We start from the raw sequence: 26,862 nt of genomic DNA on the forward strand, positions 1-26,862 counted from the left end.
ATGCCTAAGAATAGTAAGGTGGTAAAAAGAGAATTAGATGATGAAGTTATTGAGTCTGTCAAAGACCTTCTTTCCAATGAAGACTCAGCCGATGATGCTTTTAAGAAGAGTGAGCTAATCGTTGATGCTCAAGAGGAGAAAGATACAGATGTCGAAGAAGGATCTGAAGTTGATGATGAAAGACCAGCTTGGAACAGTAAACTACAATACATCCTGGCCCAAGTTGGATTTTCTGTAGGTTTAGGGAATGTGTGGCGATTCCCCTACCTCTGTCAGAAGAATGGGGGTGGTAAGTTGTTTGTTTCAAGTATAAAATGCTGTAGTAGTGAATTGTATTGGTTTGTGAAGTTGCTCCAATTGTTGCCACGGTCTTATTATTTCTGAAACTATGAGTTCCATTGCAAAGCTACGGAGACTCATTTGTGGGAAATGAGCCCAGTTCCGTTTCCAGATTAGGTTTCCATAGGAGCAGGTTGGCGTGCTACAAATATTCAGGGATTGCTTAAGGGTGGGTAGCACATTCTCAAATTCTTTCCCTCGATGCTATAAACACCTCTAAATTTCTGACTTGAACTTTTCTTTTTTTTTAACAAGTGTTACATCTTTTGTGCCTGTCAGTTATTCCTTTTGTAGAACAACCTCAAGCTTCTGATATAAGGCAGCCCTGGTGACAGAAGACAGAATTTTCTCCTCATGATTTATTAACTCTGAACTCTAATTTGCTTCACTTTTCAAAATGCCATAAAAGTGACATGTCATTGAGAATGATTGTAAGATTAAAATGCTAACCAGAATTTAGATACCCAAAGAAGGAATGCAACTGGATAATTAATATAACACCAGTACTTCATCCTGAGAGATCTTAAGTCTTTGATCTCTAATTATATGGATTTTGAAATAGTGGTCAGCTTCAATAAGAATGTAAATGAACATGCTTAATTTTAAACAAAAATAGCTGTACCGTCATTGAAAATCTTGCTATTTGTATTTGTACACATAATTACCTAGGCTTACTTAGCAAAAATTGTCTTCAAAATCTAGGAAAAGTATACAAAATATATAATTGAAATTGTTCATGTATAATTCAATAACATTAAAATCAAACTGGATGTTCAAATAACATTTGACTTGGAATTTTATTATCTATGTACATGAAACTACTAGAATAAATGTGACATAAAAACTAAATAGATATTTTTATACTATTATTATAAAATATTTTCATACAAAGAAAAGGAAGATTGCTTTGATATTATCATGAAGAGAATAGAACGAATGCTTTGATACTTAACTGTAGTATGTGACAATTTTTAGACAGAACAAAAATGATTTTATTTTTTAATGTTAAAATCTACAAACTCCACATCAAATTAAATAATGCAAAAATTTGTATGTGAATTTTTTCTTAGCCACTAAGAATAAAAAGCTAAGGTGTTATAAAATATGTTTAAGGTAATTTTAGTTAGTTCAACCGAGCACAAAACAAGAAGTTTGGAAAAAGTAGTATATTTGACAAATTCCTGAAAGGTAAGAATTCATACATGGAGTTGGTGATACAGGACTCATCATTGAGCTAAAACTTTCATCTTCTCAGGTAGTAGGTAGCATCATATATTAATTATTTATAAAACCAACCATAAGTATCTATAAATTATCTTACATTTTTGTGTACCAAAATTCATTCCATTTTCCAGGACTGGCAGAAGATGAATTTTGATTTTGAGATCTTTTACATTGGAAATCTAACTGTCCATATGGCTAAAGTAGAAGGCTGTCTTGGCTGAAAAATTATACTGCATTCCATTTAGTACTGTAATTGTCTTGGTGAAGATCTCTAACAGAGTTTGTATTTAGTAATTGGCCTAGCAAACATGGCTTCTCCATCTTATTTCCATATGTAAAACTATCCTTAGCCGGGTGTGGTGGTACACGCTTGTAATCCCAGCATTTTGGAGACTAAGACAGGAGGATCATGGTTGACCGGAAGCCTCAGCTACTTAGTGAGGCCCTTTGCAACTCAGTGAGACCCTGGTTCAAAATAAAAAATAAAAAATAGGGCTGGGGGTGTAGCTCGGAGTAGAATGTCCCTGGGTTCCATCCGTAGTACCGCAAAAAAAAAAAAAAAAAAAAAAAAAAAATTCCAGTATTGTTTTCTCTCTTAAACAAAAACACTAGAGAGCAGTGTCACTGTATTGTAAAATAAGAAGGTGCTTTTATCATCTCAAGATGACTCTTAGATGACCAAAGATTGTACCAACATACAGTATAGTACTGAGGTTTTTTTTTTTTCAGCTGTTTAGGCAAACAGCTTGACACTACAAAATTATGTTCATTGAGCACTTGAAACACTTTGTGAATAATAGGAAAAAAGTAGTATGTTCAATAAGTAAGTCTATTTGCCTAAAAATAAACTTCCACCCGACAAGGTCAGATCTTAAAGTCACATTGACTGTTTGAAAGTTTTCCATGTTACTTACCCTGTGACCTTCCACAAGTTACCCCATTTCTTCAGGCTTATTATACACACCAGTAAAATGGTACTCACTCACTGGATTCTTGTGAGGAATAAATGAATAATTTCATGTAATGTGTTTAGAAGTGTGGCTGAAAATGTGAATTCTTTAATAGTAAATAATACATTTTGCCTATAATTGCTTTAAGTATGGGGGCTAATGTTAATTTGAATTCAAAGGCTAAGCACCCAAATAGAATGGCATGCACACAGAAGTGAGGAAAGATTCCACTGAGCCCAGTCTTAATATTCTCATTCTCAGTCTCTCTCCATCTCTCTCCTCTCATCTCCTGTCTGTCTCTTTCTTTTTCTTAGACATTCATGTGCACATAAACTACTCACGATCTAAGATAGGATGTAAATGTTAAAATTTACTTCCAGTGCAGTCCTTAGGGAAACATCTTCCAGGCAGCAGTTCCTGAATGTTATCAATCATTTTAAAATTAGAATTTAGATAACTTTGTTTTGTAAAATCATACATTATACTTTCAAATAAATTTCCCTTTGTATAGTCAGTTAAAATCTGACTGAAAATAATTTAGGGGTAGGTAGAGATTATGTATCAACCACCACATTAGGGAATATTATTATATACAGTCATTATTAAAAAGGTAAGTAGACAATAGAATAAGTAATTGGAAAATATATCACTATTTACTTCCTCGGTGGCATAATTGCCAGAACAATTTGACTAGCTTCCAAAATCTATTTAAAAACCTTAAATATGTTTTAAGCTAGAAAAAATATATAATAAATGGCCTCCTAGCTGGGCATGGTGGCGCACACCTGTGATCCCAGCATTCAGGAGGCTGAGACAGGAGGATTTATGTTCACAGCCAACCTTACTTAGTAAGGTTCTTTGCAACTCAGTGAGACCCTGTTTCAAAACAAAGAATAAAAAAGTAGGGTTGGGGGTGTAGCTTAGAGAAGAATGCCCCTGGGTTCCATCCCCAGCCCCAGTACTTAAATAAATAAATAAATAAATAAATAAAACGTGAGCATTAATACCATCAATTACATGACTGTTAGACTTAACAATCTAGTTGGACAAAACTTCAGATAAGAAATTTGAACGTTGACAGCCCAGTAAATTATTTAATAATAATTTGCATATGCATTGCCATGTTGAAATGAGTACAGGTTTCATGCTTAACTTCTTTATCTAATTAATTGAATAGAATATTAATATTCCCAAAGTATTCAACACAGTCTTTTTTTTTTGCGGTATTAGAGATTGAACTCAGGGGCATTCTAACTTCGAATTATACTCTCAGCCCTATTTTTATTCTTTATTTTGAAACAGGATCTCACTAAGTTGCAGATGGTCTCACTTAGTAGCTGAGGCAGGCTGCAAACCTGTGATCCTCCTGTCCCAACCTCCCAAATACTAGGATTGCAAGTGTGCACCACCATGCCTGGGTCTTCAGCACAGTTTTTAGTCACCAGTTACGTCTTCATTTATGACTTAGCTGGAAAATAGTTATTTAAGTATGAAAACTTTAAGGTAAAGATAATAGCACAGATCCGGGAGTGGTGGCGCACGCTTGTAATCCCTGCGCTTGGGAGGCTGAGACAGGAGGATCACACAGGTTCAAAGCCAGCCTCAGCTACCTTAGTGAGGCTCTCAGCAACTTAGTGAGACCCTGTTTCCAAAATAAAATATAAAATTGGTCTGGGAGTATAGGCCGGAGGTAGAAAGCCTCTGTGTTCTACCCCCAATACCACCACCAAAAAAAAAAAAAAATAGCACATATATTTTTATATTACTTTCTCAGTTATTCCTTCCACCCCTTCTTAAAAATTTGAGAAAACATTTGTTTCCTGAAGTGTACTTTTTATATGTGTAGATGCAGAAAAATGACAGTTGTCTCTAATAGAAGTTAGTTTGCTTTTATTTTGTATTTTGAACTAGGTGGACATTTATTATTCTATGCTCTTACTGTATATAGAAAACAAGAATATTCATTACCATGAAATCTCATTAATTCTAATTTATGAGATTTGGAATGCATAATTTAAATGGACACATAGCATACAATAAATGACTTCATAAATGTCTTACACAGATTTCTAGGAGTTTCTGAAACCTACTCCATAAAACATTTTTAAGAATCAATTATTTTACTGGAAAAAAAACTGCTTTACCTTTTTAATAAAATGGAGCTAAACCTAGCAATAGCATATTATCATAATTATTATTTCTATCAGAAAGTTTTGGTAGCAGTTCAGTTTAGGTTTGACAATTTAAAGTCATAAGATTACATTTTTTCAAAATTTTCTATATTTATACCTTATAATAAAAACTCATGTATTGTCTTTTGTGAAATCATGCTTAGTGTTTTCTCTATTGTGATTATTGAAAATATAATCTATTTTATTTCTTGTTTCTGTAGGTGCATATCTCTTACCATATTTAATACTACTCCTGGTAATAGGTATTCCCCTTTTTTTCCTGGAACTTTCTGTGGGTCAAAGAATTCGGCGTGGCAGCATTGGTGTGTGGAACTACATAAGCCCTAAATTGGGCGGAATTGGATTTGCGAGTTGTGTCGTAAGTTTCTTAGTGTGGTATATGCTGTGCTATTTGCAGGATATGAAATAATATGTCACATCTAAGTGAAACCTCTGAATGTGCATTCTAGGCAACTTTTTAATTCTTTTTGGGAAAAAAATGCTACTGGAGTACAAACAGGCAAAACCAGCTATAAAGGTTAATATAGCCCAGTCTTGTTAACCAATATTTTAAGGCCTATTAAGAGATAATTTTTAAGAAGAGATAATGTTTCCAATAAAAAATAAAATATTGAGAATTTAAAAAAATGTTAGATGGGTTTTATGCATTCATCTTGTGTCAGAGCAATTCGTACGAGAGGTTCAGTGTGATCCTATGATTTTGTTTTTGCAGGTTTGCTATTTTGTGGCTCTCTACTACAATGTCATCATCGGCTGGACTTTGTTTTACTTTTCTCAGTCTTTTCAGCAACCTCTACCTTGGGATCAGTGTCCTTTGGTGAAAAATGCTTCACATACTTGTAAGCCATGCACAATGTGGTGTTTTTGTATTTAAAGATTGTATGTTGGATAAAGGCAAAAACTTTACATTGCTATTTTAATATACTATGGAAAATATTTTCAAAATTATCCCCATGAAAATCACCCTTTTCTATTAGGATTGTCCCACTCTGAAAGATAGACTTTTGCGTTATCTCTTTTTACTAGCGCTTTCCGAATTATTTTTCTGTGCCCATGAAATTAGGGTAAAATATTTTAAATATGAGGTTGTAAATGTTCACAATCTTATCTTGTACACTCCGATTGATGCCTTATACATTCATTAAAATCTGAAAAAAGAAGGAGGCAGGAAGAAGAATGCAAGCTGAAATATTCATTTTTTATGTTTTTGGTTCTATTGATTTGTAGCTTTCCCACTACTTTTTTTTTTAAATTCTAGATTATAAGAATACTTTTCTGTAGTATACAACTTGTGAGTGTAGTTTAAAATTTTCTAGTCACCTCCTTTGAGAAGAGTGAAAAGAATACTTGGGAGGCTAAGACGGGTTTGCAGGTTTGAGGCCAGACTCAACAACTTGGTGAGACTCCATTTCAAAATAGAAAGGGCTGGGGTTGTAGCTCAGAGATGGAATGCTTCTGAGTTTGAGTCCCAGTACCAAAGGGGGGGGGGAGTGAAAATAAATTGATGTGATATTTTACTTCATCTGATATATCCAAACTATTATATTTTCAAATGTATAATTAACATAATTTTTTTGCATTACTGAGGATGGAATCTAAGGGCATCCTACCTCCGAACTACACCCCCAGTCCTATTTCTTTCCTTCCTTCCTTCCTTCCTCCCTCTCTCCCTCCCTCCTTCCCTCGCTCCCTCTTTCTTTCTGTCTCTCTGTCTTTCTGTCTTTCTGTCTTTCTTTCTTCTTTTTGGTGGTCCTGGGGTTCTTGGAAACCCTTCTACCTCCGGGCTACACTCCCAGACCTATTTTATATTTTTATTTGGAAACAGGGTCTCTTAAGCCAGTGTGGCTGGCTTTGAACCTGTGCGATCCTCCTGTCTCTGCCTCTCGAGTGCGGGGATTACAAGCGTGTGCCACCACGCCCGGTTTATTCTTTATTTTAAAACAGGCTTTCACTGAGTTGTAGATGTCCTCACTAAGTAGCTGAAGATGTCTGCTAACTGTGATCCTCCTGTCTCAGCCTCCCAAGTATTGGGATTACAAGCATGCGCCACCACGTAGGGCTAACATAAATATTTTTAATGTAATAATTTACATTTTTCACATACTAAATCCGAACACCAATCTGAATCTTACATTTATAGTGCACATTACTTTATACTAGCTTCATTTCAAAAGCTGCAAATGGCCACAAGCCAGGGTCTTTGACAGTACTGTTGCAGTACTCAATCAGTTACTGAGGGGAAGGAAGAATAAGGGGAAGGAAGAATGATAAACCTGGAGTGTTTGGATTACATTGGTAAAAATTAGCATAATCTCATTTAAGAATTTTTTTGTTTTTGGTATTGGGAATGGAACCCAGGGATATTCTACTTCTGAGCCACACCCCCAGCCCTATTTTTTATTCTTTGTTTTGAAACAGTTGCAAAGGGCCTCACTAAGTAGCTGAGGCTATTCTCCAACTGCAATCCTCCTGTCTCAGCCTCCCAAATGCTGGGATTACAAGTGTGTGCCACCACATCTGGCTTCATTTAAGAAATTGGTAATAAATGCAAAAACGATAGATTTCTTCTGGTTTTTAAAAATTTTGCACTGTTCTGATTTCTCTTCATTGTATATTTAAATGCTGATATACATTGGCATTACTGTCCTAGGAAACATTAAGAATTGGTTTGCAGGCTTAATAAACAAACAAAAAAAACCCTTTTATTATTGCTCTCTATGGTCTGAAATAATTGTGTGTCATTTTCTTTCTACAGTTATAGAGCCAGAATGTGAAAAAAGCTCCGCTACCACCTATTACTGGTACAGAGAAGCATTGAACATTTCCAGTTCTATTTCTGAAAGTGGGGGCTTAAACTGGAAGATGACCGTCTGCTTGCTGGCTGCCTGGGTCATGGTTTGTCTGGCTATGATCAAAGGCATTCAGTCTTCTGGAAAAGTTAGTCTGTTAAAGTCCTTTCTGGTTCCATTAAGCACCATCCTGGGTACCCCTACCCTCCCGAACAAATGCCCTCTTATTAATATCTGTGGACAAACTGCATGGAACATTTAATTCTAGATAGTTAAAGACTGGTGGAAAGTGAAATTTTTGAAAAATATGTTTGAAGCTGGGCATGGTGGCACATACTAGTAATCTTATGTACTTGGGAGGCTGAGACAGGAGGATCACAGATTTGTGGTCAGCTTCAGCAACTTAGTGAGGCCATCTGCAACTTAGTGGGACCTTGTTTCAAAATAAAGAATAAAAAATAGGACTGGGAATGTAGCTTAGAGGTAGACTGATCCTGGGTTCCATCCCCCAGTATCACAAAAAATAAGTAGAACTGAAAAATAAGTATGATTTTTGATAGTATATTATTTGGAAAATTATAATCTATGCATATTATTTTAGGTATAATCATGCTTTAAAATAAGTGAGATTAATGAAATTTATTTAAATCACTTATGAAAAATCAAATATGAACTATGCTTTAAAAACAAAAAGATAAGAAATTATGCAAAAGAGAATTTATGCTTCTAGTTAGCCAATTTGTGAAGAAGAATCATGAAAGGTATAACTTTAATTCATGTCAGATTGAGGCTAATGATGATTTAAAGAATGCTAAAAGTAAGCAAGGAATATGGAAAAATAAGTACTCAATCTGAAAGCAATCTGATAAAACAAAAACGAAATATGTAAGTGAAGAGATACGAAGAAACAAACCAATTTGAGGTGATTGAACATTACATTTTGCTATAACTAATTAAAATTAACTTAAGTTATTGCATTTGATATGCTGAGATTTTATCTATAACATCTTTTTTTAGTGTCTCACATATGATTATTAAGTGGCTAAAACTATAGGGGAAGTGAAAATAATTGTATTGATTTATATTATATGCCATCTTGTACCTGTCCTGAGCCATCCTGTGCTATGGCACATTGTTTCCCTCCTTCCTTCCTTCCTTCCTTCCTTCCTTCCTTCCTTCCTTCCTTCCTTCCTTCCTTCCACAGTAACATATGGTGGAGCTCTTATATGTCAGCAAATATGTTAGATATTTTAGTTATTTTAGTGAATAGGATAGAAAAAGATGTTGCCCACACAAAGCTAACATTACAGTAGAGGAGATTGAGCATAGGTAAATATATAAATAAGATAATTTCAAGAGGGTTAAATACTGCCACAAACAAAACAAAAGAGGGTTATATGGCTTGTCCCAGAGCAGAGGAGAAGGCAGATGAGTGATTTGGAATAGAAAAACATATGACCTTGTATTTGGTCAGGGATAACTTCTGGAAGAGGATGAAGATGAAATTTAAGAAATAAAGAGGAGCAAGTTAGATGCAGATGAAGAAAAGACATGAGAGCCACACAATAGCAAAGGTCTGAAGTGCTAGAGCCTGGTATTAGAAATTCCTAGAGTATAAGAAGCAGGGGATGGCATAACTTAGTGGTAGCCTGGAAACCAGTTGGGAGAATATTATAAACAGTCCAGCACAACTTCTAGATGTTTGATTACAGCAACTGAATGGATCACGGGCCATGTTCTCAAATAAAAATGAGGGGAGGAGCTTTAGGGGAAATTCAGAAGTTTACTTCTGGACCAGTAACATTTTAGAGACCTCTAAATTCTCCACATGGAGATTTCAAAGAGGCAGTGAGTGGCCAAGACTGTTTCTTTTCATCAATAACTATTTGCTGAAATGTTTAATTTTTTTTTTTTTTTGGTGGTACTGGGGTTCCTGGAAGCCCTTCTACCTCCGAGCTACACTCCCAGACCTATTTTTACATTTTTATTTGGAAACAGGGTCTCCTAAGCCAGTGTGCGCGGCTTGCTTCGAACCTACGCAATCCTCCTATCTCTGCCTCCCAAGCGCGGGGATTACAAGCGTGCGCCACCACGCCCGGCCGAGATGTTTAATTTAAACACAAAAGTTACTCTAGTTGAAGGTAAAAAACCTACATGGTAGATTGTTCAGGCTGTGGAGAAGATTTAGCTTAGGGACCATCCCTACACTGCAAATTTTGCAGTGTCATAATGGAACTTTGGTTTGAAAGAAAAAAGCAACACTAAAAATAAAAGTAGGAATTTGTTTGAGAGTTTCTATTAATTTTTGCCTTAAATATTGCTTGTTTTGTGAACTATAAAGAATGAGAACTATTCAAGTTATATTTATGAACTATTTAAAATAGGCTAAGTAATTGTTTTTATATGATGTCTATGTATCTGTCTATACATACATAATGTGATATCTGCCAATCCATATATATAAAGTATAAATGAGACATGGAGAGTAGAGATAGATATTTACAATGGCATATTATTCAGGCATAAGACAGAATGGAATCCTATAATTTGTAGTAGTATGGATGGAGCTGGGGGAGAGGAGAGATAGATATTTACAATGGCATATTATTCAGGCATAAGACAGAATGGAATCCTATAATTTGTAGTAGTATGGATGGAGCTGGGGGTATTATGTTAAGTGAAATAAACCAGGCACAGAAATACCAATACTGCATGTTCTTACTCATGTAGAAATTAAAGTTCATCTCATAGAAGTAGAGAAATAGAAGTCCTTAGAGGACGGGATGAGGAGACAGGACAGATAGAGGTTACATAACAGGCATAACAGGCATCAATGTGCAATTAGACAGAAGGAATGTATTTTATTGTTTTGTAGTACAGTAGAGCTACTGTAGTTTATGACAACTTATTATAGATATCAAAGTAACTGAAAGAAAGGAGTTTGAAAGTTTCCAATGCAGAAAGTTAATTACCCTGATATATTTGTGTATCTTTATAAATGATTACACTGGACCCCGTAAATATATGCATTTATTATGTTTCATTTAAAAATAAAGTTTTTTATTTTTCATTTCTTAAATATTACATTAAATAAGGCTGAATCAAGGGTTAAAAAGTATTCTTAAAGATAGCTTCCAAAGTCATGAATAGTATTGTTAATATACTATAAAAGTTGTGTCTGTCAACATACAAAAGAGTGTCATCTTAACTGTAAAAAGTTATTAGTCTATCTTACCTATATTTATTTTTTCTCTCGCAGATCATGTACTTTAGTTCTGTGTTCCCATATGTGGTACTTATATGTTTCCTAATCAGAGCCCTTCTTTTAAATGGCTCAATTGATGGCATCCGTCACATGTTTACCCCCAAGGTGTGTACCATATTTCTATTTAAGTCATATGATCCTGCAAGGATTGTGTTTATTGTTAAAATATTTCCATAGTTACATCTAAGGGATAATTGTTCTAACATGTATATATTAGGCTTTTCAGTTATGTTAATCAGACTAGAAAAACTAGAGCTTGTATATATTTACAACTAAATACATCTATTTCCATTTTTGTTGTTGTTATTGTACTGGAGATTAAATTCAGGGTCATTCTACCTATGAGCTACACCTCCAGACCAATTTTTATTTTGTGTTTGGAAATAGGGTTATCACTAGGTTGCTTAAAGCCTTGCTAGGTTTCCCAGAATGGCTTTGGACCTGTGCTCCTCCTGCCTCAGTCTCCCAAGTACTAGTATTACAAGCATACAACTGTGTACCACCTCACCTGGGTCTATCTCCATTTTTAAATATCCCATTTTGATTATAAAGACTGTCAGTTTTTAAGCTTCAAAAATCCCTCTCAAAATAAGTTAACTTTCAATTTTTACACTAAATTCTAGAAGTTTGTGGTCTTCACTTTTCCCTCTACTTCTGTGGATCTTAATCTTTTTGTGTTTTGGATTTATTTGGAAAATCAAAGATAGGATCTACTTACCAGAAAAAATAATGTATTAATTTGCTTAATATCTTAGGAGATAGATATCACCTAAAATCCACAGATCCAGATTAATGGCCCTAGTTTACTCCAGACCTCATAGAAAAATCAGTGTTTCTTTGTTTTTGGTTTGTTTTGAAGTTGTATACCTTCTGAAATGGCAGGGACTTCTATAAATATATATATACATTTAAGTAAAATCTTCATTAGGATTCATAATCAGAATTTACACTGCCTTTCAACTTAGTAGAGATGAACTCAATGCTGGATACACTGAACTTGGCTAATCAGAACTTGAGACTTGATCATAACTTGTTTATTTTGATTTGACAGGAAACAAAAATAAGTTTGGGGTATATTTTTTTATTGACTTAAATAAATTTACCTCTCACTATAACTTTTCTAATATCATCATAGATATGAAGATACAATAGTCTTAAAGATACAACTTCAAAATTAGTTTAGAAGTTGGAAGTTGTCTCAAGGATGGGTGTGCAGCTCATGTTGTACTATGCATCAGGCAGAAAGAATTAGCTTCTGTGGAATTCTTTGTCCCTCCTGGCAGCTGCTGTGGTAGGAAGTAAAAGCAGCTGTATTCTTTGTGTGTCTGGTTTTGAGTTATTATTCACCCTGTAGTAGCAAAACTGCTGACATTGGTGTCTGGTTTTCTTGCCTAGTTCAAAAGTCCTGTACAGCATTTAGCGTTATTAGAACTTCTCTTCAGTGAAAGCCTAGATTGGATGTATAAATTTCAGACATAATTTTAAATAAAATCTGCTTCAAATGAACCATACTTAATGACCCTCAAATGTTTATACTTTTAATATTGAAAACAAATTGTTTTCTGAGGTGAAGAAAACCAAATTCTGTGTGTATTTCTGGAGTCTATCTCTTCTCTAAGTTGGCATTTGTTATGGCAGGCATTTTCTTCAAGTATAGATATTTTAGAAATTAAGATAGGACTTTTACATGGCTCCAGTATTGAAACTGCAGCATAAATAAATGTTTTTAACCAGGAGTCAAATAATTACTCTTAAAATGTTCTTAATTTTTCTTCAGCTCACTTTTCATTGGCTGTTGATGAAATGCTCAATTAAGTCAGCATATAGGTTGTGATAGGCAACACAAAATGATATAAGTTATAAATTACTTTTAATCGACAATGTTTACATAGGGAACAGACTACCTAAGCATGCAAAATACTCTGAAGCCGCGTTCGTTCAGAAATTGGAGCTAATACCTACAGTACATAGGTATTTCCTGCCATCTAGTGGGTAAAGTCAGGATAGACAGTTCAGTGTGTTTTTGTGATCAGCATTTGCCATAGACTAGTTGATGTAGAAATGTCCCAGGAACAATATGAATAGCTTAGTTAACTACTCATAAATTGTAAATAAAATTATGATCATGTTTGATACACTTCAGACAATGACTAAAATTAGTTGTAATGATAACTTCTAACATTTGGTAGAACATGGGTTTTGGGAATCTATGTATTTCCATATTTTATTTCTATTCCAGAACTGCTGTGCAAGCTTAGATTTTTTAGACTTTCAGAACCTCAGATAATAGTATTGTTGCACAATTTCATGGGTTGTTGTGACTATTATATGAGAGTTGAACTAGGTAAGGTGATGAACATTGCGTCTGTCATTATAGTTTGTAAATGTTATCAATTATTGAGCAGTTAGAGAATGGTGGTTACTGAGGTAGTGATTTATTTGTTTTTGCCAACATCTTTCTATGGATGAAGCAGAAGCTGACATGTCATGAGATGCCATGCCATTTGCCCTAACATGCACTCTTATTAAATTATTAAATGACAGAAACAAGATCTGAAACTCTCTGCAGAATTTATGCTCTTGACCATGTTTGCCATTGCTCTCGATGAAAGCAAATAAAAGACTGCAATGGTAAAAATAAATAAAATACAATTTAAACATCATTATTACTACAATTAAACTTGTATGTTTATTCTGGCCTATGTGAAATATCGCTTATATTCAGCGTACCACTTAAATTTTGCTTGTAGCTTTGAAGTATTTGATAATTATTTAAGAAGTAAAGCACACTTAAAATAAGTTTTCGAGGATTTGGAAAATTATAAAGTATTTCTTATAGCTGATAGATTGAATTTCTTCTATTTTCCAAGAAAAGACTTTCAGGAAACTTGAATGAATGAATAATACCAATGCAAATATGCAAAGTACAAATAGTTCAACTCTACCAACTTTATAATTGTTATCATTAGATATCCACCAGAAAATATAAACACAAGAGTATTAGTGAAGTCATTGTTTAGTTTTTGTCACTAACTGATTTATTTTGGTCTGAAAAGCAGAAAGAACATAAAATAGAAAAAAAAATAACTGATTTTTCTTCCATTTATTCTTATGATGTTCTGTCTTAAAATATTTAAAATTTCTATACAAGTTTAAAAATATTCATGTAAATAGTTTCCCTTATAGTCTTTTTTATTCACATTCTTGGCCTCTTAAAAAGATTATTTGCTTGTAAAAGAAAAATTATTTCAGTTTACAAACAGACTATCCTTCATAGGTAAATAATCTGTGAATGCATACATATCACTGTAATTCAACCAACTGAACTAATCCCATATAAGTTACTTATCCTGAAACATTTGTAGCTGATTTCTATTCTGTTTCATTTCAAAACAGATTGAAATAATGCTGGATCCCAAGGTGTGGAGAGAAGCTGCCACTCAGGTGTTTTTTGCCTTAGGTCTGGGATTTGGTGGCGTCATTGCCTTTTCAAGCTACAACAAGAGAGACAACAACTGCCACTTCGATGCTGTCCTGGTGTCTTTCATTAATTTTTTCACTTCTGTCCTGGCAACACTGGTGGTGTTTGCAGTCTTAGGGTTCAAAGCAAATGTGGTCAATGAGAAATGCATCGCACAGTACGTATAATTAATTTCCATTGGCTTTTGATGGCATAATTAGACACAAAATGGATGGCAAAAAAACTCTGAGTGCTCACTCCTGTGCTCTTTTTCAGAAATTCTGAGATGATTGTAAAATTTTTGAGAACGGGAAACATTAGTCAGGATATCATTCCCCATCATATCAACTTTTCCAGCATGACTACAGAAGATTATCATTTGGTTTATGACATCATTCAAAAAGTGAAAGAAGAAGAGTTTCTGGTCCTTCATCTCAGCTCCTGCCAAATCAAAGATGAGCTAAATAAAGTTAGTAGGCCACGTTTGGGCAATGAAATAAATACTAATCATTTAATATATGCATGAGCCAGGGGGATAATTTCATTCAGAAAAATAGCCTTTAAAATGCCTGGCAAGATTATTCTGTTTCAAAATTCATATTCTTCATTTTAGAGAACATGCTTTCTTACTACATAAGGATTTGCTTTAGGCTGGGTACAGTGGCACACACCTACAATCTGAGACAAGAGGATTGTGGTTGACTTAGTGAGACTCCGTTTCTAAATATAAAATGAAATACAAAGTTTCAGGGTGTAGCTCTGTGGCTGGACACCGCGGGTTTCAGTTATCAACATGAAATAAATAAATACATAAATTAATTAATAAAATATGAATGCAAAGTAATTTTCACCATAGAATGAAGATTAGTTTGATACCTTTCTTGGTATTTAATACTAAATTTGAACTATGATTTATTTATCTGTGCACTGGATGAGTATGTTAATGCAGTTTACATTCAAAATGGCCATTTTTACCCATTCTGTTTGACAAGTCATATTAGTCTTTGTAATACATTTCAATAAACAAGAAATTGGTAAATAGTAAATATCTATGTCTTGGTTACCACTGTCTGAATTGTCAAAAGGAAAATATACAGATATTGGTCACTAATCACTTGCTTTAGGTAACAAACTATACTTCAGAGTAAACACAGTATTGTGAGAATAAAATTATATAGAATCCATCATTAATATAATAACCTTGATAGCTGAGCGTGGTGGCCCATGCTTGTAATCCCAGTACTTGGGAGACTGAGACAGGATAATCTGGGTTCACAGCCAGCCTCAGCTTTGTGAAGCCTTCTGTAATTTAGTAAGAACCTGTTTCAAAATAAAAAGAAAAAATAGGACTGCAGGTGTATCTTGGAGGTAGCATGCTCCTGGGTTCAATTCCCAGTACCAGAAAAAAAAAAAAAAATATATATATATAGTAAGCTTGAATTCCATAAGGTAATATAATTACCAATTCACTCTTGGTTTTTTTTTTTAAATTCTGGCCTATCTTGTCTTCATGAAGTTATGAAATTACACAGTCAACTTGAACTTTGGTAAGAGGTTCAGTTTTGTAGGAATAAGTTTTTGTTTTAGAACTCCATATATGTGATATTTATTTATTTGCAGTCCTGGGGATTGAACCCAGGAACATTCTTCAGCCCTATTATATTTTTTATTTTGAAAAAGGATCTCACTATGTTTCAGAGGACTAAGTACCTGAACCTGTGATCCTCCTGTTTCAGCCTTTCAAGTACTGGGATTACAAGCATATACCATCACACCCAGCTAATATGTGTGATATTTATAAAAAGTAAATGCAGATTAATATTTACTATCAATTCCATTTTATTTTTCCTGATTGGAGTATTATTCTTCTTATTCATTTTATTATAAATATTAATATTGAAATATTAAATATAATTTTCTTAACAATTTATACAAATATTATATTACAAATATCTATTTTGGTACAAATATTATAAACCATGTCTCTTGAATTATGAAATCCAGTATATTAGTTTAATTTTTTAAAAACAGAGAGATAAGAGTACCAGAAGTAGAAAATATTAAGATGTGAATTTTTTTAAGACTGATAAGTGGCTTTTAAAAATTAAGTTATTCTGTTCACATCCTTATATTTTCCATGTACATATTTATTTAATGTTGAAAATAGTTTATTATTCAGAGACTATGTTTTTTAATAGCACCAGTTGACCAAGCTACTTTATATATCAGGCAGAGTTGCAAATGTATTTGTATTTATGTTTCTACAGTAATGAATCACTACTCATCCTCAAGCTTTAACAGAGCCAAAATATATGTCCTTTAATATGTTCTTCCAGGATTTTTATGAACTATTCGAGATATGTCACAATATAATAGCATATTCTGTTTAACAATTCTGAGCAGAGTTTCAATATTTAGGTTACTTGATTCAATCAAATCTGATTTTGGAGAGTGAAGTGAAAATGTCTTCTAACAGGTTAAAGTCTTTTGTTGGCATGTTACTTTTTTAATTTCTTAATTTTTTTTGTGGTACTGGAGATGGGACCCAGGGGCCTTCTACCTCCGGGTTTCACTCTTAGACCTATTTTATATTTTGTTTGAAAACAGGGTCTCACTAAGTTGCTGAGGCTGGCTTCAAACCTGTGCGATTCTCCTGTCTCAGCCTCCCAAGCAGAGGGATTACAAGCGTGTACCACCATGCCTAGCTAGCATGTTTATTTTTAGTACGCCATGGCCATTATTTAGAGATGTCCTTCCCCTTTGTAAAATGATACTGCTTTGTATTAATGTTGTATTTTTCTATATTTTACAGGCTGTTCAGGGGACTGGCTTAGCTTTTATTGCTTTTACAGAAGCAATGACACATTTTCCTGCATCCCCCTTCTGGTCAGTGATGTTTTTCCTCATGCTGATAAATCTAGGCCTTGGCAGCATGTTTGGGACCATTGAAGGGATCATCACACCTATTGTGGACACTTTCAAAGTGAGAAAGGAAATTCTCACTGGTGAGTTCTTATGTACTTGAGTTTTCATTAAAACAATACAGTTCATGTTATTCTTGGTGAGACATTATAGATGGAAACAGGAAAGAGTTATGTTTTAGATTTTATTAATATCTTTATTTTGTTAACACAAGAGTCTAACAAGAACATGGCGGTGTTGTATGGATCCAACAGCCTCTCTAGGCTTTGCACTCACAGTAGCTGTTTAGAAGTTTATGCGTCTGTTTCTTAGATAGTACTGGGAAAACTCCTTTGATATGCTTAGTCTTAGTTGTTACTTGGACACTCAGATTGCTCAGCCTCATCATAATTAGTTTCCAAACTCTTCAGGCAACATACAGGTATAAATGTGGGCCTTGCTGAGGAAAGTTCTGATCAGATATTTCCAGTTATACATTAAAGATAACCACATTCAATCTAACATAAAATGCATAGGTTTTATCTTATAAGACACATTAGTCTCATTATTAATTCAAAGAGAGGTTTGAGTTAATAAAAGTTTGAGTCAAAACCACAGGAACTTATTAAAGGTAGAAATGACCTATTGGTATTGGCTAGTGGAAAGGTTACTTTGCTAGTGGCAAAGTATGGTATGAAAATTTATTCTTTTTAAATTATTGCTAAGTTTTATCTCATATATTATTTGTACTTGGTAAGTGAGTTTCCATAAACTCAGTGAGATGATTAATTGTTTTATAGTGAATTTATAGTATAGCTGGGGATAAACCCAAGTAACCAAACTTCCAATATGTAATATCCCACAGAATGAGGAAGGAATAGTACCTACAAAAATTTATGATAGTTTAAAATGTTGTTTGAGCCAGGCATGGTGGTACATACCTGTAGTCCTAATACTTAGGAGACTGAGAAAGGAGGATCACAGGTTTGAAGCCAGCCTCAGCAACATAGTGAGACCATGATTCCAAAAAAAAAAAAAAAAATTGGGTCAAGGGTATAACTTAGAGGCAGAATTCCTCTGAATTAAACTCTTAAATACAAAATGCATATTTGAATGTAATAATTCCTAATAAAATGTAAAAGACTGAGTTTGAGTGGGGGCTCATGTGTTTTTTTTTTTTTTTTTTACTTATTTCTTTTTCTCCAGTTATCTGTTGTCTTCTGGCATTTTGTATTGGCCTGATATTTGTGCAACGCTCTGGAAATTACTTCGTTGCAATGTTTGACGATTATTCTGCTACATTGCCTTTGCTAATTGTAGTCATTTTGGAAAATATTGCTGTAAGCTTTGTTTATGGAATAGATAAGTAAGTATTTACTTAATTTTATGCATTCATTTTTTCTTATGGAATAGATAACTGTTTACTTTTATGGAGTATGTTTTAAAAACACCAATTATCAATATCTATTTAATTTAGAAAGGGAAAGATGAATAGATGGAAGCATTCTTTACAAATTAATATCTTTTGCAAACTCTCACTCATTCAACAGTTTTAGCAATGCACACTTTGCTACTTGGTGAATAGTTACAATTTTGTACATTATATTGTCTAGAATTCTAAAGTTTTGAATCAGTTCTGATAATCAGACAGTAACTACCAAGATGTAAGAGTACTGGCTCTGTTCCAAGAACCTTACATTTTTTTTAGCTATTACTGTAATCTACACTCCACAGAGGGGGGAAATCAAGCTGAGAGGGACACCAAGTGACTTGCTCACCACACTCTTGGAAAACAACAGACCCAGGATCCATACCCATTTCTGTTTAATGCTTAAGCCTGTTTTCTAATTATTTTGTTAAACTTATGAGGGCCATGTGTGTGTGTGTGTGTGTTATGATGCCATATGTAACAGGATGATTCTGAGAAGTGGTATATCCTGTTCTGTGATACACACACACACACACACACACACACACACACACACACTTTGCTGCCACTTCATATTCCTACTAAGTCATTACTGTAACTCACTCTAGCCAAATCTCTGAATTATGTACCTGTTTTGATGTGAAAAGTTTATTAGTAGATGTTAAATGAAGCATACCCTTTGAAGGCTTTATTGAATACATTTTAAAGTCATTGCCACTAATTAACATCCAAGGACTGAGAAGCAGTAAGTTAGCAAGGCTTTCAGAACCTTGTGTAAAGAATGAATGAGTGGGTGTGAATGAAGGCCACAGTCCTCTTTGAATGACATAAAGAACATTATTAGTATTGAATGGGTTTTGTGACACAGCTTAGAGATTTTTTTTATTGCGGAAATCTCCAGACTAGGAAGGGTAGGAAACTTACATGTAACAATTGTGTACTAGATAGCAGTTAGTACTTGGGAGACTGAGACAGGAGGATTGCATGTTTCAGGCCAGTTTTAACAGTTTAGCAAAGCCCTCAGCAACTTAATGAGATACTGTTTCAAACCAACCAACCAACACACACACACACACACACACACACACACACACACACACAGACACACACTGTATGGATTACAACTAGGCATATGAAAAGATGATCTGTGTTATATCATCAGGGAAATGTAAATTGCAACAAAAGAAGATACTATAACACACCCACTAGAATGACCAACATTCAGGACTCTGACAACACAAAATGTTGATGAGGGTATGCAAAGCAGAAACTCTCACTCATTGCTGGTGGGAATAAAAAATAGTGCAGTTATTTTGGAAGATATTTTGGTAGTTTGTAAGGAAACCGAAGATGCTCTTTCCATATGATCTGGCAAGTTTACTCCTTGTCATTTATTCGAAGGAGTTGAAAATGAATGTCCTCATAAAAACCTGAGCATGGCTGTTTATAAAATCTTTATTCATAATGGTTCAAACTAGAAAGTAACTAAGCTGTCCTTTAGTGAATGCATTCATAAAGAAACTGTGGTCCCTCCAGACAGTGCAATAATAATCAGTGCTAAAATTAAAGGACCAATCGTACCATGAAAATACTTGAAGGAAATGTTACTAAGTGACCGGAGTCAAATCTGAAAAAAGCAGAATCCACATGATTCCAATTTTCAGTCTGGAAGGGCAAAACTATGGTAACAGTAGAAAGATTGGGGGTTGGTAGAGGGAAAGATGATGCATAGATGGTGCCCAGAGAAAGTTTAGGGTAGTATAACTACTGAGAAATAATGATGGTTATCTTTGTCCAAACCTATAGAATGTACCACACCAGGAGTGTATCCTAGTGTAAACTAAAGACTCAGGGCAGTAATGATGTGGCAATATACATAGGTTCATCAGTTGTTACAAAAACCCTGGTGGAAGATGTTGATAATAGAGGAATTTGTGCCTATAAAGCTAGTAGGTATAGAGGAATCTACCTTCAGCCCCATTTTAATATGAACCTAAACTTGGTATAAAAACAAAACTCTGCATTTTAAAAACAAATTTACTCTCTGGTAACTAATATTATCTATGTCTTTGAAATGGGAACTTGGTCTCTCTTGTATAGGAGAATGCAGTGTTAAAAGTCAGGGCTTAAAACTAGGCCTTGATTTTTTTTTTTTTTTTTTTTTTTTTTGTGTGGTGTTGGGAATGGAACCCAAGAACATTCTACCTTTGAACTACACTGCTGACCTGATTTTTTATTCTTTATTTTCAAACAGGGTCTCACTAAATTGTGGAAGGCCTTACTAAGTAGCTGAGGATGGTGGAAAATCCAGATTCTCCTGTCTCAGCTTCCCAAGTATTGGGATTACAAGCATGTGCCACCACGCCCAGCTAGGCCTTGATTTTAAATTCAGGTTTCTCTACCCACTACCGAAAAACTCCTGACTCCTAATCAGTTTCTCATTGAAATGTTATATTTGTATTGGAATGCTCATTGGGTCAATAAGTTCACAATTTAGATTTCAGTTTAAACAGTTCATTTTCAACAAACATAGTAGAGAATCTCTCCATTTTATCAATAATAATTATAACAACAGAGGGGAAATACTACTGATAATAGAAACATCTACTAAATTTCTATTGTGTATGAGATTGTGTGTCGTGTATACCTTTTTATGATTCTAACTATAATCCTCCAGGCTAGTTATTATAGCATAGTTTTTGAAAATGCCAAAAATAAAGCTCTAAGAAATTTAGATGTACTTTAAAATGGCATAACTAGGATTTAAAATAACATTTATTGGTCTCCAATGGTCATTTCTTGTCTGAGGAACAGGCACAAAATTTTTATATCAAAGATGCTCTCATCGAATTACTCTTCCCTCCTTTAAGATTTTGGGGCAAATTCATATTCTTGTTCACCTTCAATGGTTTCATAAGCTTAGTTCTCATGGTCCTCTGCCACTCTCACCTACATTTCTATAGACAGGATTAAGAGAAATTAGATAATCAAAACCCAAATTTTTGAGACAGCAAATAATTCACACACAGAAAAAGAAAATATTGGAGCATAGCAATTTAGTACTTAGAAAAATATGAAAAAATGAAAATAAAAAGGACTCTGAAGCTGAAAATGATCGTGATATATACACATACACACACATTTTCAAGAAAATATTTCCATGAGCATCAAACATGAAAGGGTACAAACCACTTTCAGCCACAAGATCTGTGGGGTGTCAGATCTGTATGGGAGACAGCAGAGGGGCTGCCGTGGGCTTTCCTATTATCTCCCTACACAGCAGCAGCTCCTTCCTGCATAGTGTGACTTTGAATATGTAGCCTCAACTGGGAGAAATTCCATTGGACCTTTGGCTGTCATTCAGTCATTGCAAAGGAATAGAAATACAACAAGGTTATCAGTGATGGAACAGTTTGGTCCCCCAAAACTCTTGAAGCAAACATATCAGAGTTTGCTTCCAAGCTCTGCACTGGAGAATGTGATGGACACAAAATCTGAATTTAGCAGGACAGTTAGGGGTGATGCAAAAAGAAAAGTACAGATAGATGGGAGGAGAACAGAGATGGTGTATCTGAGACATTATGAAGCCAGTTACTTTGCAAAATGGGAAGATTCTTTCTAAAAATGCAGAAAGCAATCATTTAATTTAAAAGTATAGAAATCTTTTTTTCTTTTTTTGTGGTACTGTGATAGAACACAGGGGCCTTTTACCTCTAAGTTGCTGGAGGTTTCATTAAGTAGCAGACGCTGGCTTTGAACCTGTGTGATCCTCCTGTCTCAGCCTCCCAAGTACTGGGATTATAGGCATGCACCACCACACCCGGCTAAAGAATTTAAATCTGGACCATTAGCTGGGCGTAGTGGTGCATGCTTGTAATCCCAGCGCTTGGCAGGCTGAGACAGGAGGATCCAACAGGTTTGAAGCCAGCCTCAGCAATTTAATGAGGCTCTCAGCAACTTAGTGAGACCCTCTTTCCAAATAAAATATAAAATAGGTCTGGGAGTATAGCCTGGAGGTAGAAAGCCTCTGGGTTCCATTCCTCAGTACCACCAAAAATAAAATAAAAATAAAAATAAAATAAATAAATCTGGACCATTGTTATTTTAAGAAAAAAGAGAATAGAATAATATCTGCAGATGATGAAATCACACTGTAGAACTAAGGAAAACCTAACAGTATTTCAAAATAAGTTGAAATAATTTTTCAAAATTGATAGATGTTACAAAAGGACAGCATAATATCAGAATTATTTAAAATTGAAAATATGTAATAATTAGAGAAAAGGAGATTTGAAACAGATGGAGGAACTTAAGAAATAATTGTGAATAAAATGGAAACACTTCAGTAATGAAGATCAAATTAAAAGGTACACAAAACTATAAGCACAATGCTAATTCTGTGAGAATTAAATGATAGAAAACAGAAATGTATTTTTAAATCAAGAAGAAGCTATTTAGGACTGGGTCATGGTCCACACCTATAATTCCAACTACTCAAGAGGGTGAGGTAGGATGATAGCATACTCAAAGCCAGCCTGGGCAATTTAGCCAGAACTTGTCTCAATAAAATAGAGATGGCTGGAATGTAGCTCAGTGGTAGAGTGTGCCTAGGTTTAATCCCCAGTATTGGTAGGGAGGGAGGGAAAGGGGGTGACGGAGGAGAGACAATGAAGGCTCTAAAACAATAAGTAGAAAGCAAAGTTAAGGAAAATTGACTCAAAATATACATATGTAAAAGCAGTGGCCAGAACAAATATAAAAATGATAATTCAAGAAGCTTACCTAAAATAAATGACAACTTAAATGTTGAAAGGGCACACAGTGTTCTTGAGAAAATAGACTTAATAGCTAATACAAGGATATAATCTAGGTTATTACTTCAAGAAAGAGAAAAAATAAGCATCCCTGAAAAAAATAAAGCAAAACAGAAAATGCAAAATAAGTTCTAAGAAAAAACCTGATTGTCGGCAGATATTTTAGAACAATAGTATGTTAGAATTATTTCCAGTATTAAAGGAAATAAAATGTATTTTAAATCCAGCCAAACTAACTTTCAAGCATAGTGACCGCAGATAATGATGGATATTGAAGAACCCAGGAAATTTACCATTATGATCACTCTGAAGAATGTTCTAGAGAACTAGCTTTAGACATCCAGGAAGTATACAGAAACATAAATACAAAAGCTGGTGAGTGGGCAGTAAAAATTCATTTTCAGATATGCAATGACACGTAAGACTACTATCTTCTGTGACAGAATCAACATTTCACACCTGGAATGCATTTTGTTTTAAATAAAATAAATTATATGTCAATAATATAACTTTAAAAACCCCAACATAAGTCAAATTATGACCGTGTGTCTATGTATGGAATATAGGTGGGTCAGATGCACTTGTGAACAGTACTGTTGGGGATACAAAATGCACAGTGAGAAACTATGGGACAAAAAGCCCAGAGATTCAACACACAACTGGAAGAAACAAAAAGATAGAGGGGGAACCTAGAATTAAAAATGGACTTGAGAGACACATCAGTTTTATTAAATATGGACCTTCTTTTAGTCTTTTTTTTTTTTTTTTAAGTTTTGAAACAGGGTCTCTCTGAGTTGCCAAGGGCCTCTCTAAGGAGCTGAGGCCGCCCATAAACTGTGATCCCCTGGTCTCTGCCTCCTGAACACTGGGATTACAAGTGTGTGACACCACACCCGGCTGGACTTTCTTTTAATTCAAGCAGACAAGAGTTCAGAAAATATAAACACTGATTAGGAATATTTGATAATAGTAAGGAATTACTATTATGTGAAAATGACCTAATAATTTTTTTTAATGTACTGCAAATATTGTGTTCATAAAAATGGGACGTCATCAGTAGCAGGAGAATTTTCAATAATTGGCATAAGAAGGTTTTCACTAAATGAAAATTGTAGTACTTAATTAGTTTCACTTTATAAATTTTCTTAATTTAGAAGCCATCTTCTAATATAAACCTTGATTCTGTGTGTCATAAGTTTTTTATGGTTAAATCTCTATTCAACCATTGATAGAATTCACATTTTAATGTAAAACTATACAAACCTGAGAAATAATTGAATGCTTTTTTCTTATTCAGGTTTATGGAAGACCTAAAAGATATGTTGGGCTTTGCTCCCAGCAGATATTACTACTATATGTGGAAATACATTTCTCCTCTAGTGCTATTATCATTGCTAATAGCTAGCATCGTGAACATGGGATTAAGCCCTCCGGGCTATAATGCCTGGATTGAAGATAAGGTAAAATACAAAATAAAGATGTTAGATTTAAAAAGTGTATATAAAATGTTAGAGGGTTTTGTTTTTTGTTTTCTTTAGAATTTTTCTGTTTAGAGCATTGCTTTTGTTCAGGGATGCTGAGATTTATAATTTGTTCCCCCAAATACCTGATTGTTTTTTGTATTGTGAATTTCTTTAGCACATGGAAATCACTGGCCTTTTCCTTATTAAAGCAGATTTATACATCTTGACATTGATGGACTAATAAATACTGAGCCTTTGATTCAAATGAGTTAATAATCAAACCTCCAGCAATATTTTCCTATATGCTTTTATCTAAGACACTATAGAATAATGAAAAAATCCACATTGTCCATGAAAATAATTTAAAACGAGTAAAAATTGAAGTAAAGTTTTGTTATAACTGATTTCTATTAGCAATGACTGTTTCAATTTATTTCAAGGTGCACAAGCCAACTTGTATTAAATATATGTTATATTATTATAATAATGAACAATGTATTAGCTGTTATAAAACTACACTGCTGATTTTTCTGAGATAAATCTGTTCTTTAACTACTCTATGGACAATAATTCTATATAATCATAAAAAGTCACAACTGAGACCAAAATTTTTTTTTATTAAAATCCTTGGGGCGAGATATGCTTGAAAATAAAGGTTTTTGGAATTGCAAAAATAATATAGCACATGTAACAGGTATATATTGCTTAGTAACAGACTACCTCCAAATTTAATGACTAAAAGCTGTGATACTTCATTATTTCTTGCTTTTCTGTGGGTGAGCTGGACAGTTTTCTTGTTCTTGCCCAGGCTAACTCATGCAGTTGCATTCAGTTTGGAGAGCTGGTCTCCCTCTCTCAGTGGTCTTTCATTCTTGCTTTCCTCCAGGGATCATGGATTTGGGGCCGCATTCGAAGAAACAGAAGCAAAAATTGCAAGGCCTTTAAGGCCTTATGTTGGAAGTTGATGAATGTCCCTTTCATCACTTTTATCAGTCAAAAAAGTTAGCCAAGATTTCTTTGTTTACAAACGTGAGGCAAACACAATTTATGTTTGTATATAGATAAATAAAATATATTTTTTAATCTTTTACAGGCATCTGAAGAATTTCTGAGCTATCCAACTTGGGGAATGGCTGTCTGTATCTCTCTGATGGTCATTGCAATACTTCCCGTCCCAGTAGTCTTCATCATTCGTCGCTGCAACCTCATAGACGATAGTTCTGGCAATTTAGCATCGGTGACTTATAAGAGAGGAAGGGTCCTGAAAGAGCCTGTAAACTTAGAGGGAGATGACGCAAGCCTCATTCATGGGAAGATATCCAGTGAAATGTCATCTCCAAGTTTCGGTAAAAATATTTATCGAAAACAGAGTGGATCACCAACTCTGGATACTGCTCCCAATGGACGTTATGGAATTGGGTACTTGATGGCAGATATGCCTGATATGCCAGAATCTGGCTTATAGCTGGGGGGATTCAGCAGGTCATTTGTGGTTCATTTTATCAATGAACATTGGCTCTACTAAGAGAAGCATTAGGCTTCACTTATCAGAGGGCAATCTCAGGTGTTCCATGGCTGTGATCTTCAATCCTAACAGTACCTGTCAATTGGACTAGAGCATTCTATTGGAGTCTTTGGTTTACATTTGTGCAGAATGGATTACAGAAAAAGCTTACCGTAACTGAGGTCCATGTTTGTCAGGATTTTTTAAAGTACTTTTGGTGTATTTTCAAGTATTTCTATATTAAAAAAAAAAACAGGTATTACCTCAGTTTCTAATAATTTTCAGACTTCATAGCATTGGCAATTCAAAAACAGTATACCTTAAAATTTGTAAGTTTGTCTTCAGGGTAACTCCTGGTATTAGAGTGAGCAGTTGAGTCAGCTGGTGCCTCTCAGCACAGTTCCATGAATATATTGTGTAGATAAGCTGTACTTATTTTGGTAGCATTGATACCTTAGACACTTAATTGGAGAAAACTACAAACTATTTTCTTATGTAATGGCTGTATAGAGCAATAGTATCAAAAAATAAG

At 34.4% G+C, this 26,862-nt stretch overlaps 1 protein-coding gene across 1 annotated transcript; it reads left to right on the plus strand.

Moving 5' to 3' along the window:
* SLC6A15 (solute carrier family 6 member 15) lies at nt 1-26,291 on the plus strand (the record flags this gene model as incomplete). Its single annotated transcript, XM_080706460.1, has 11 exons — nt 1-289; nt 4,906-5,063; nt 5,418-5,544; nt 7,461-7,642; nt 10,754-10,864; nt 14,156-14,397; nt 14,496-14,688; nt 17,032-17,224; nt 18,327-18,486; nt 24,661-24,823; nt 25,920-26,291. 11 exons carry the CDS (start codon nt 1-3, stop codon nt 26,289-26,291), a joined length of 2,190 nt encoding a protein of 729 aa, XP_080562586.1.
* Nucleotides 26,292-26,862: the final 571 nt, after the last annotated feature.

Source organism: Muscardinus avellanarius (genome assembly GCF_963383645.1).
Source record: "Muscardinus avellanarius genome assembly, chromosome: 11".
In the NCBI taxonomy this organism is placed as follows: domain Eukaryota; kingdom Metazoa; phylum Chordata; class Mammalia; order Rodentia; family Gliridae; genus Muscardinus; species Muscardinus avellanarius.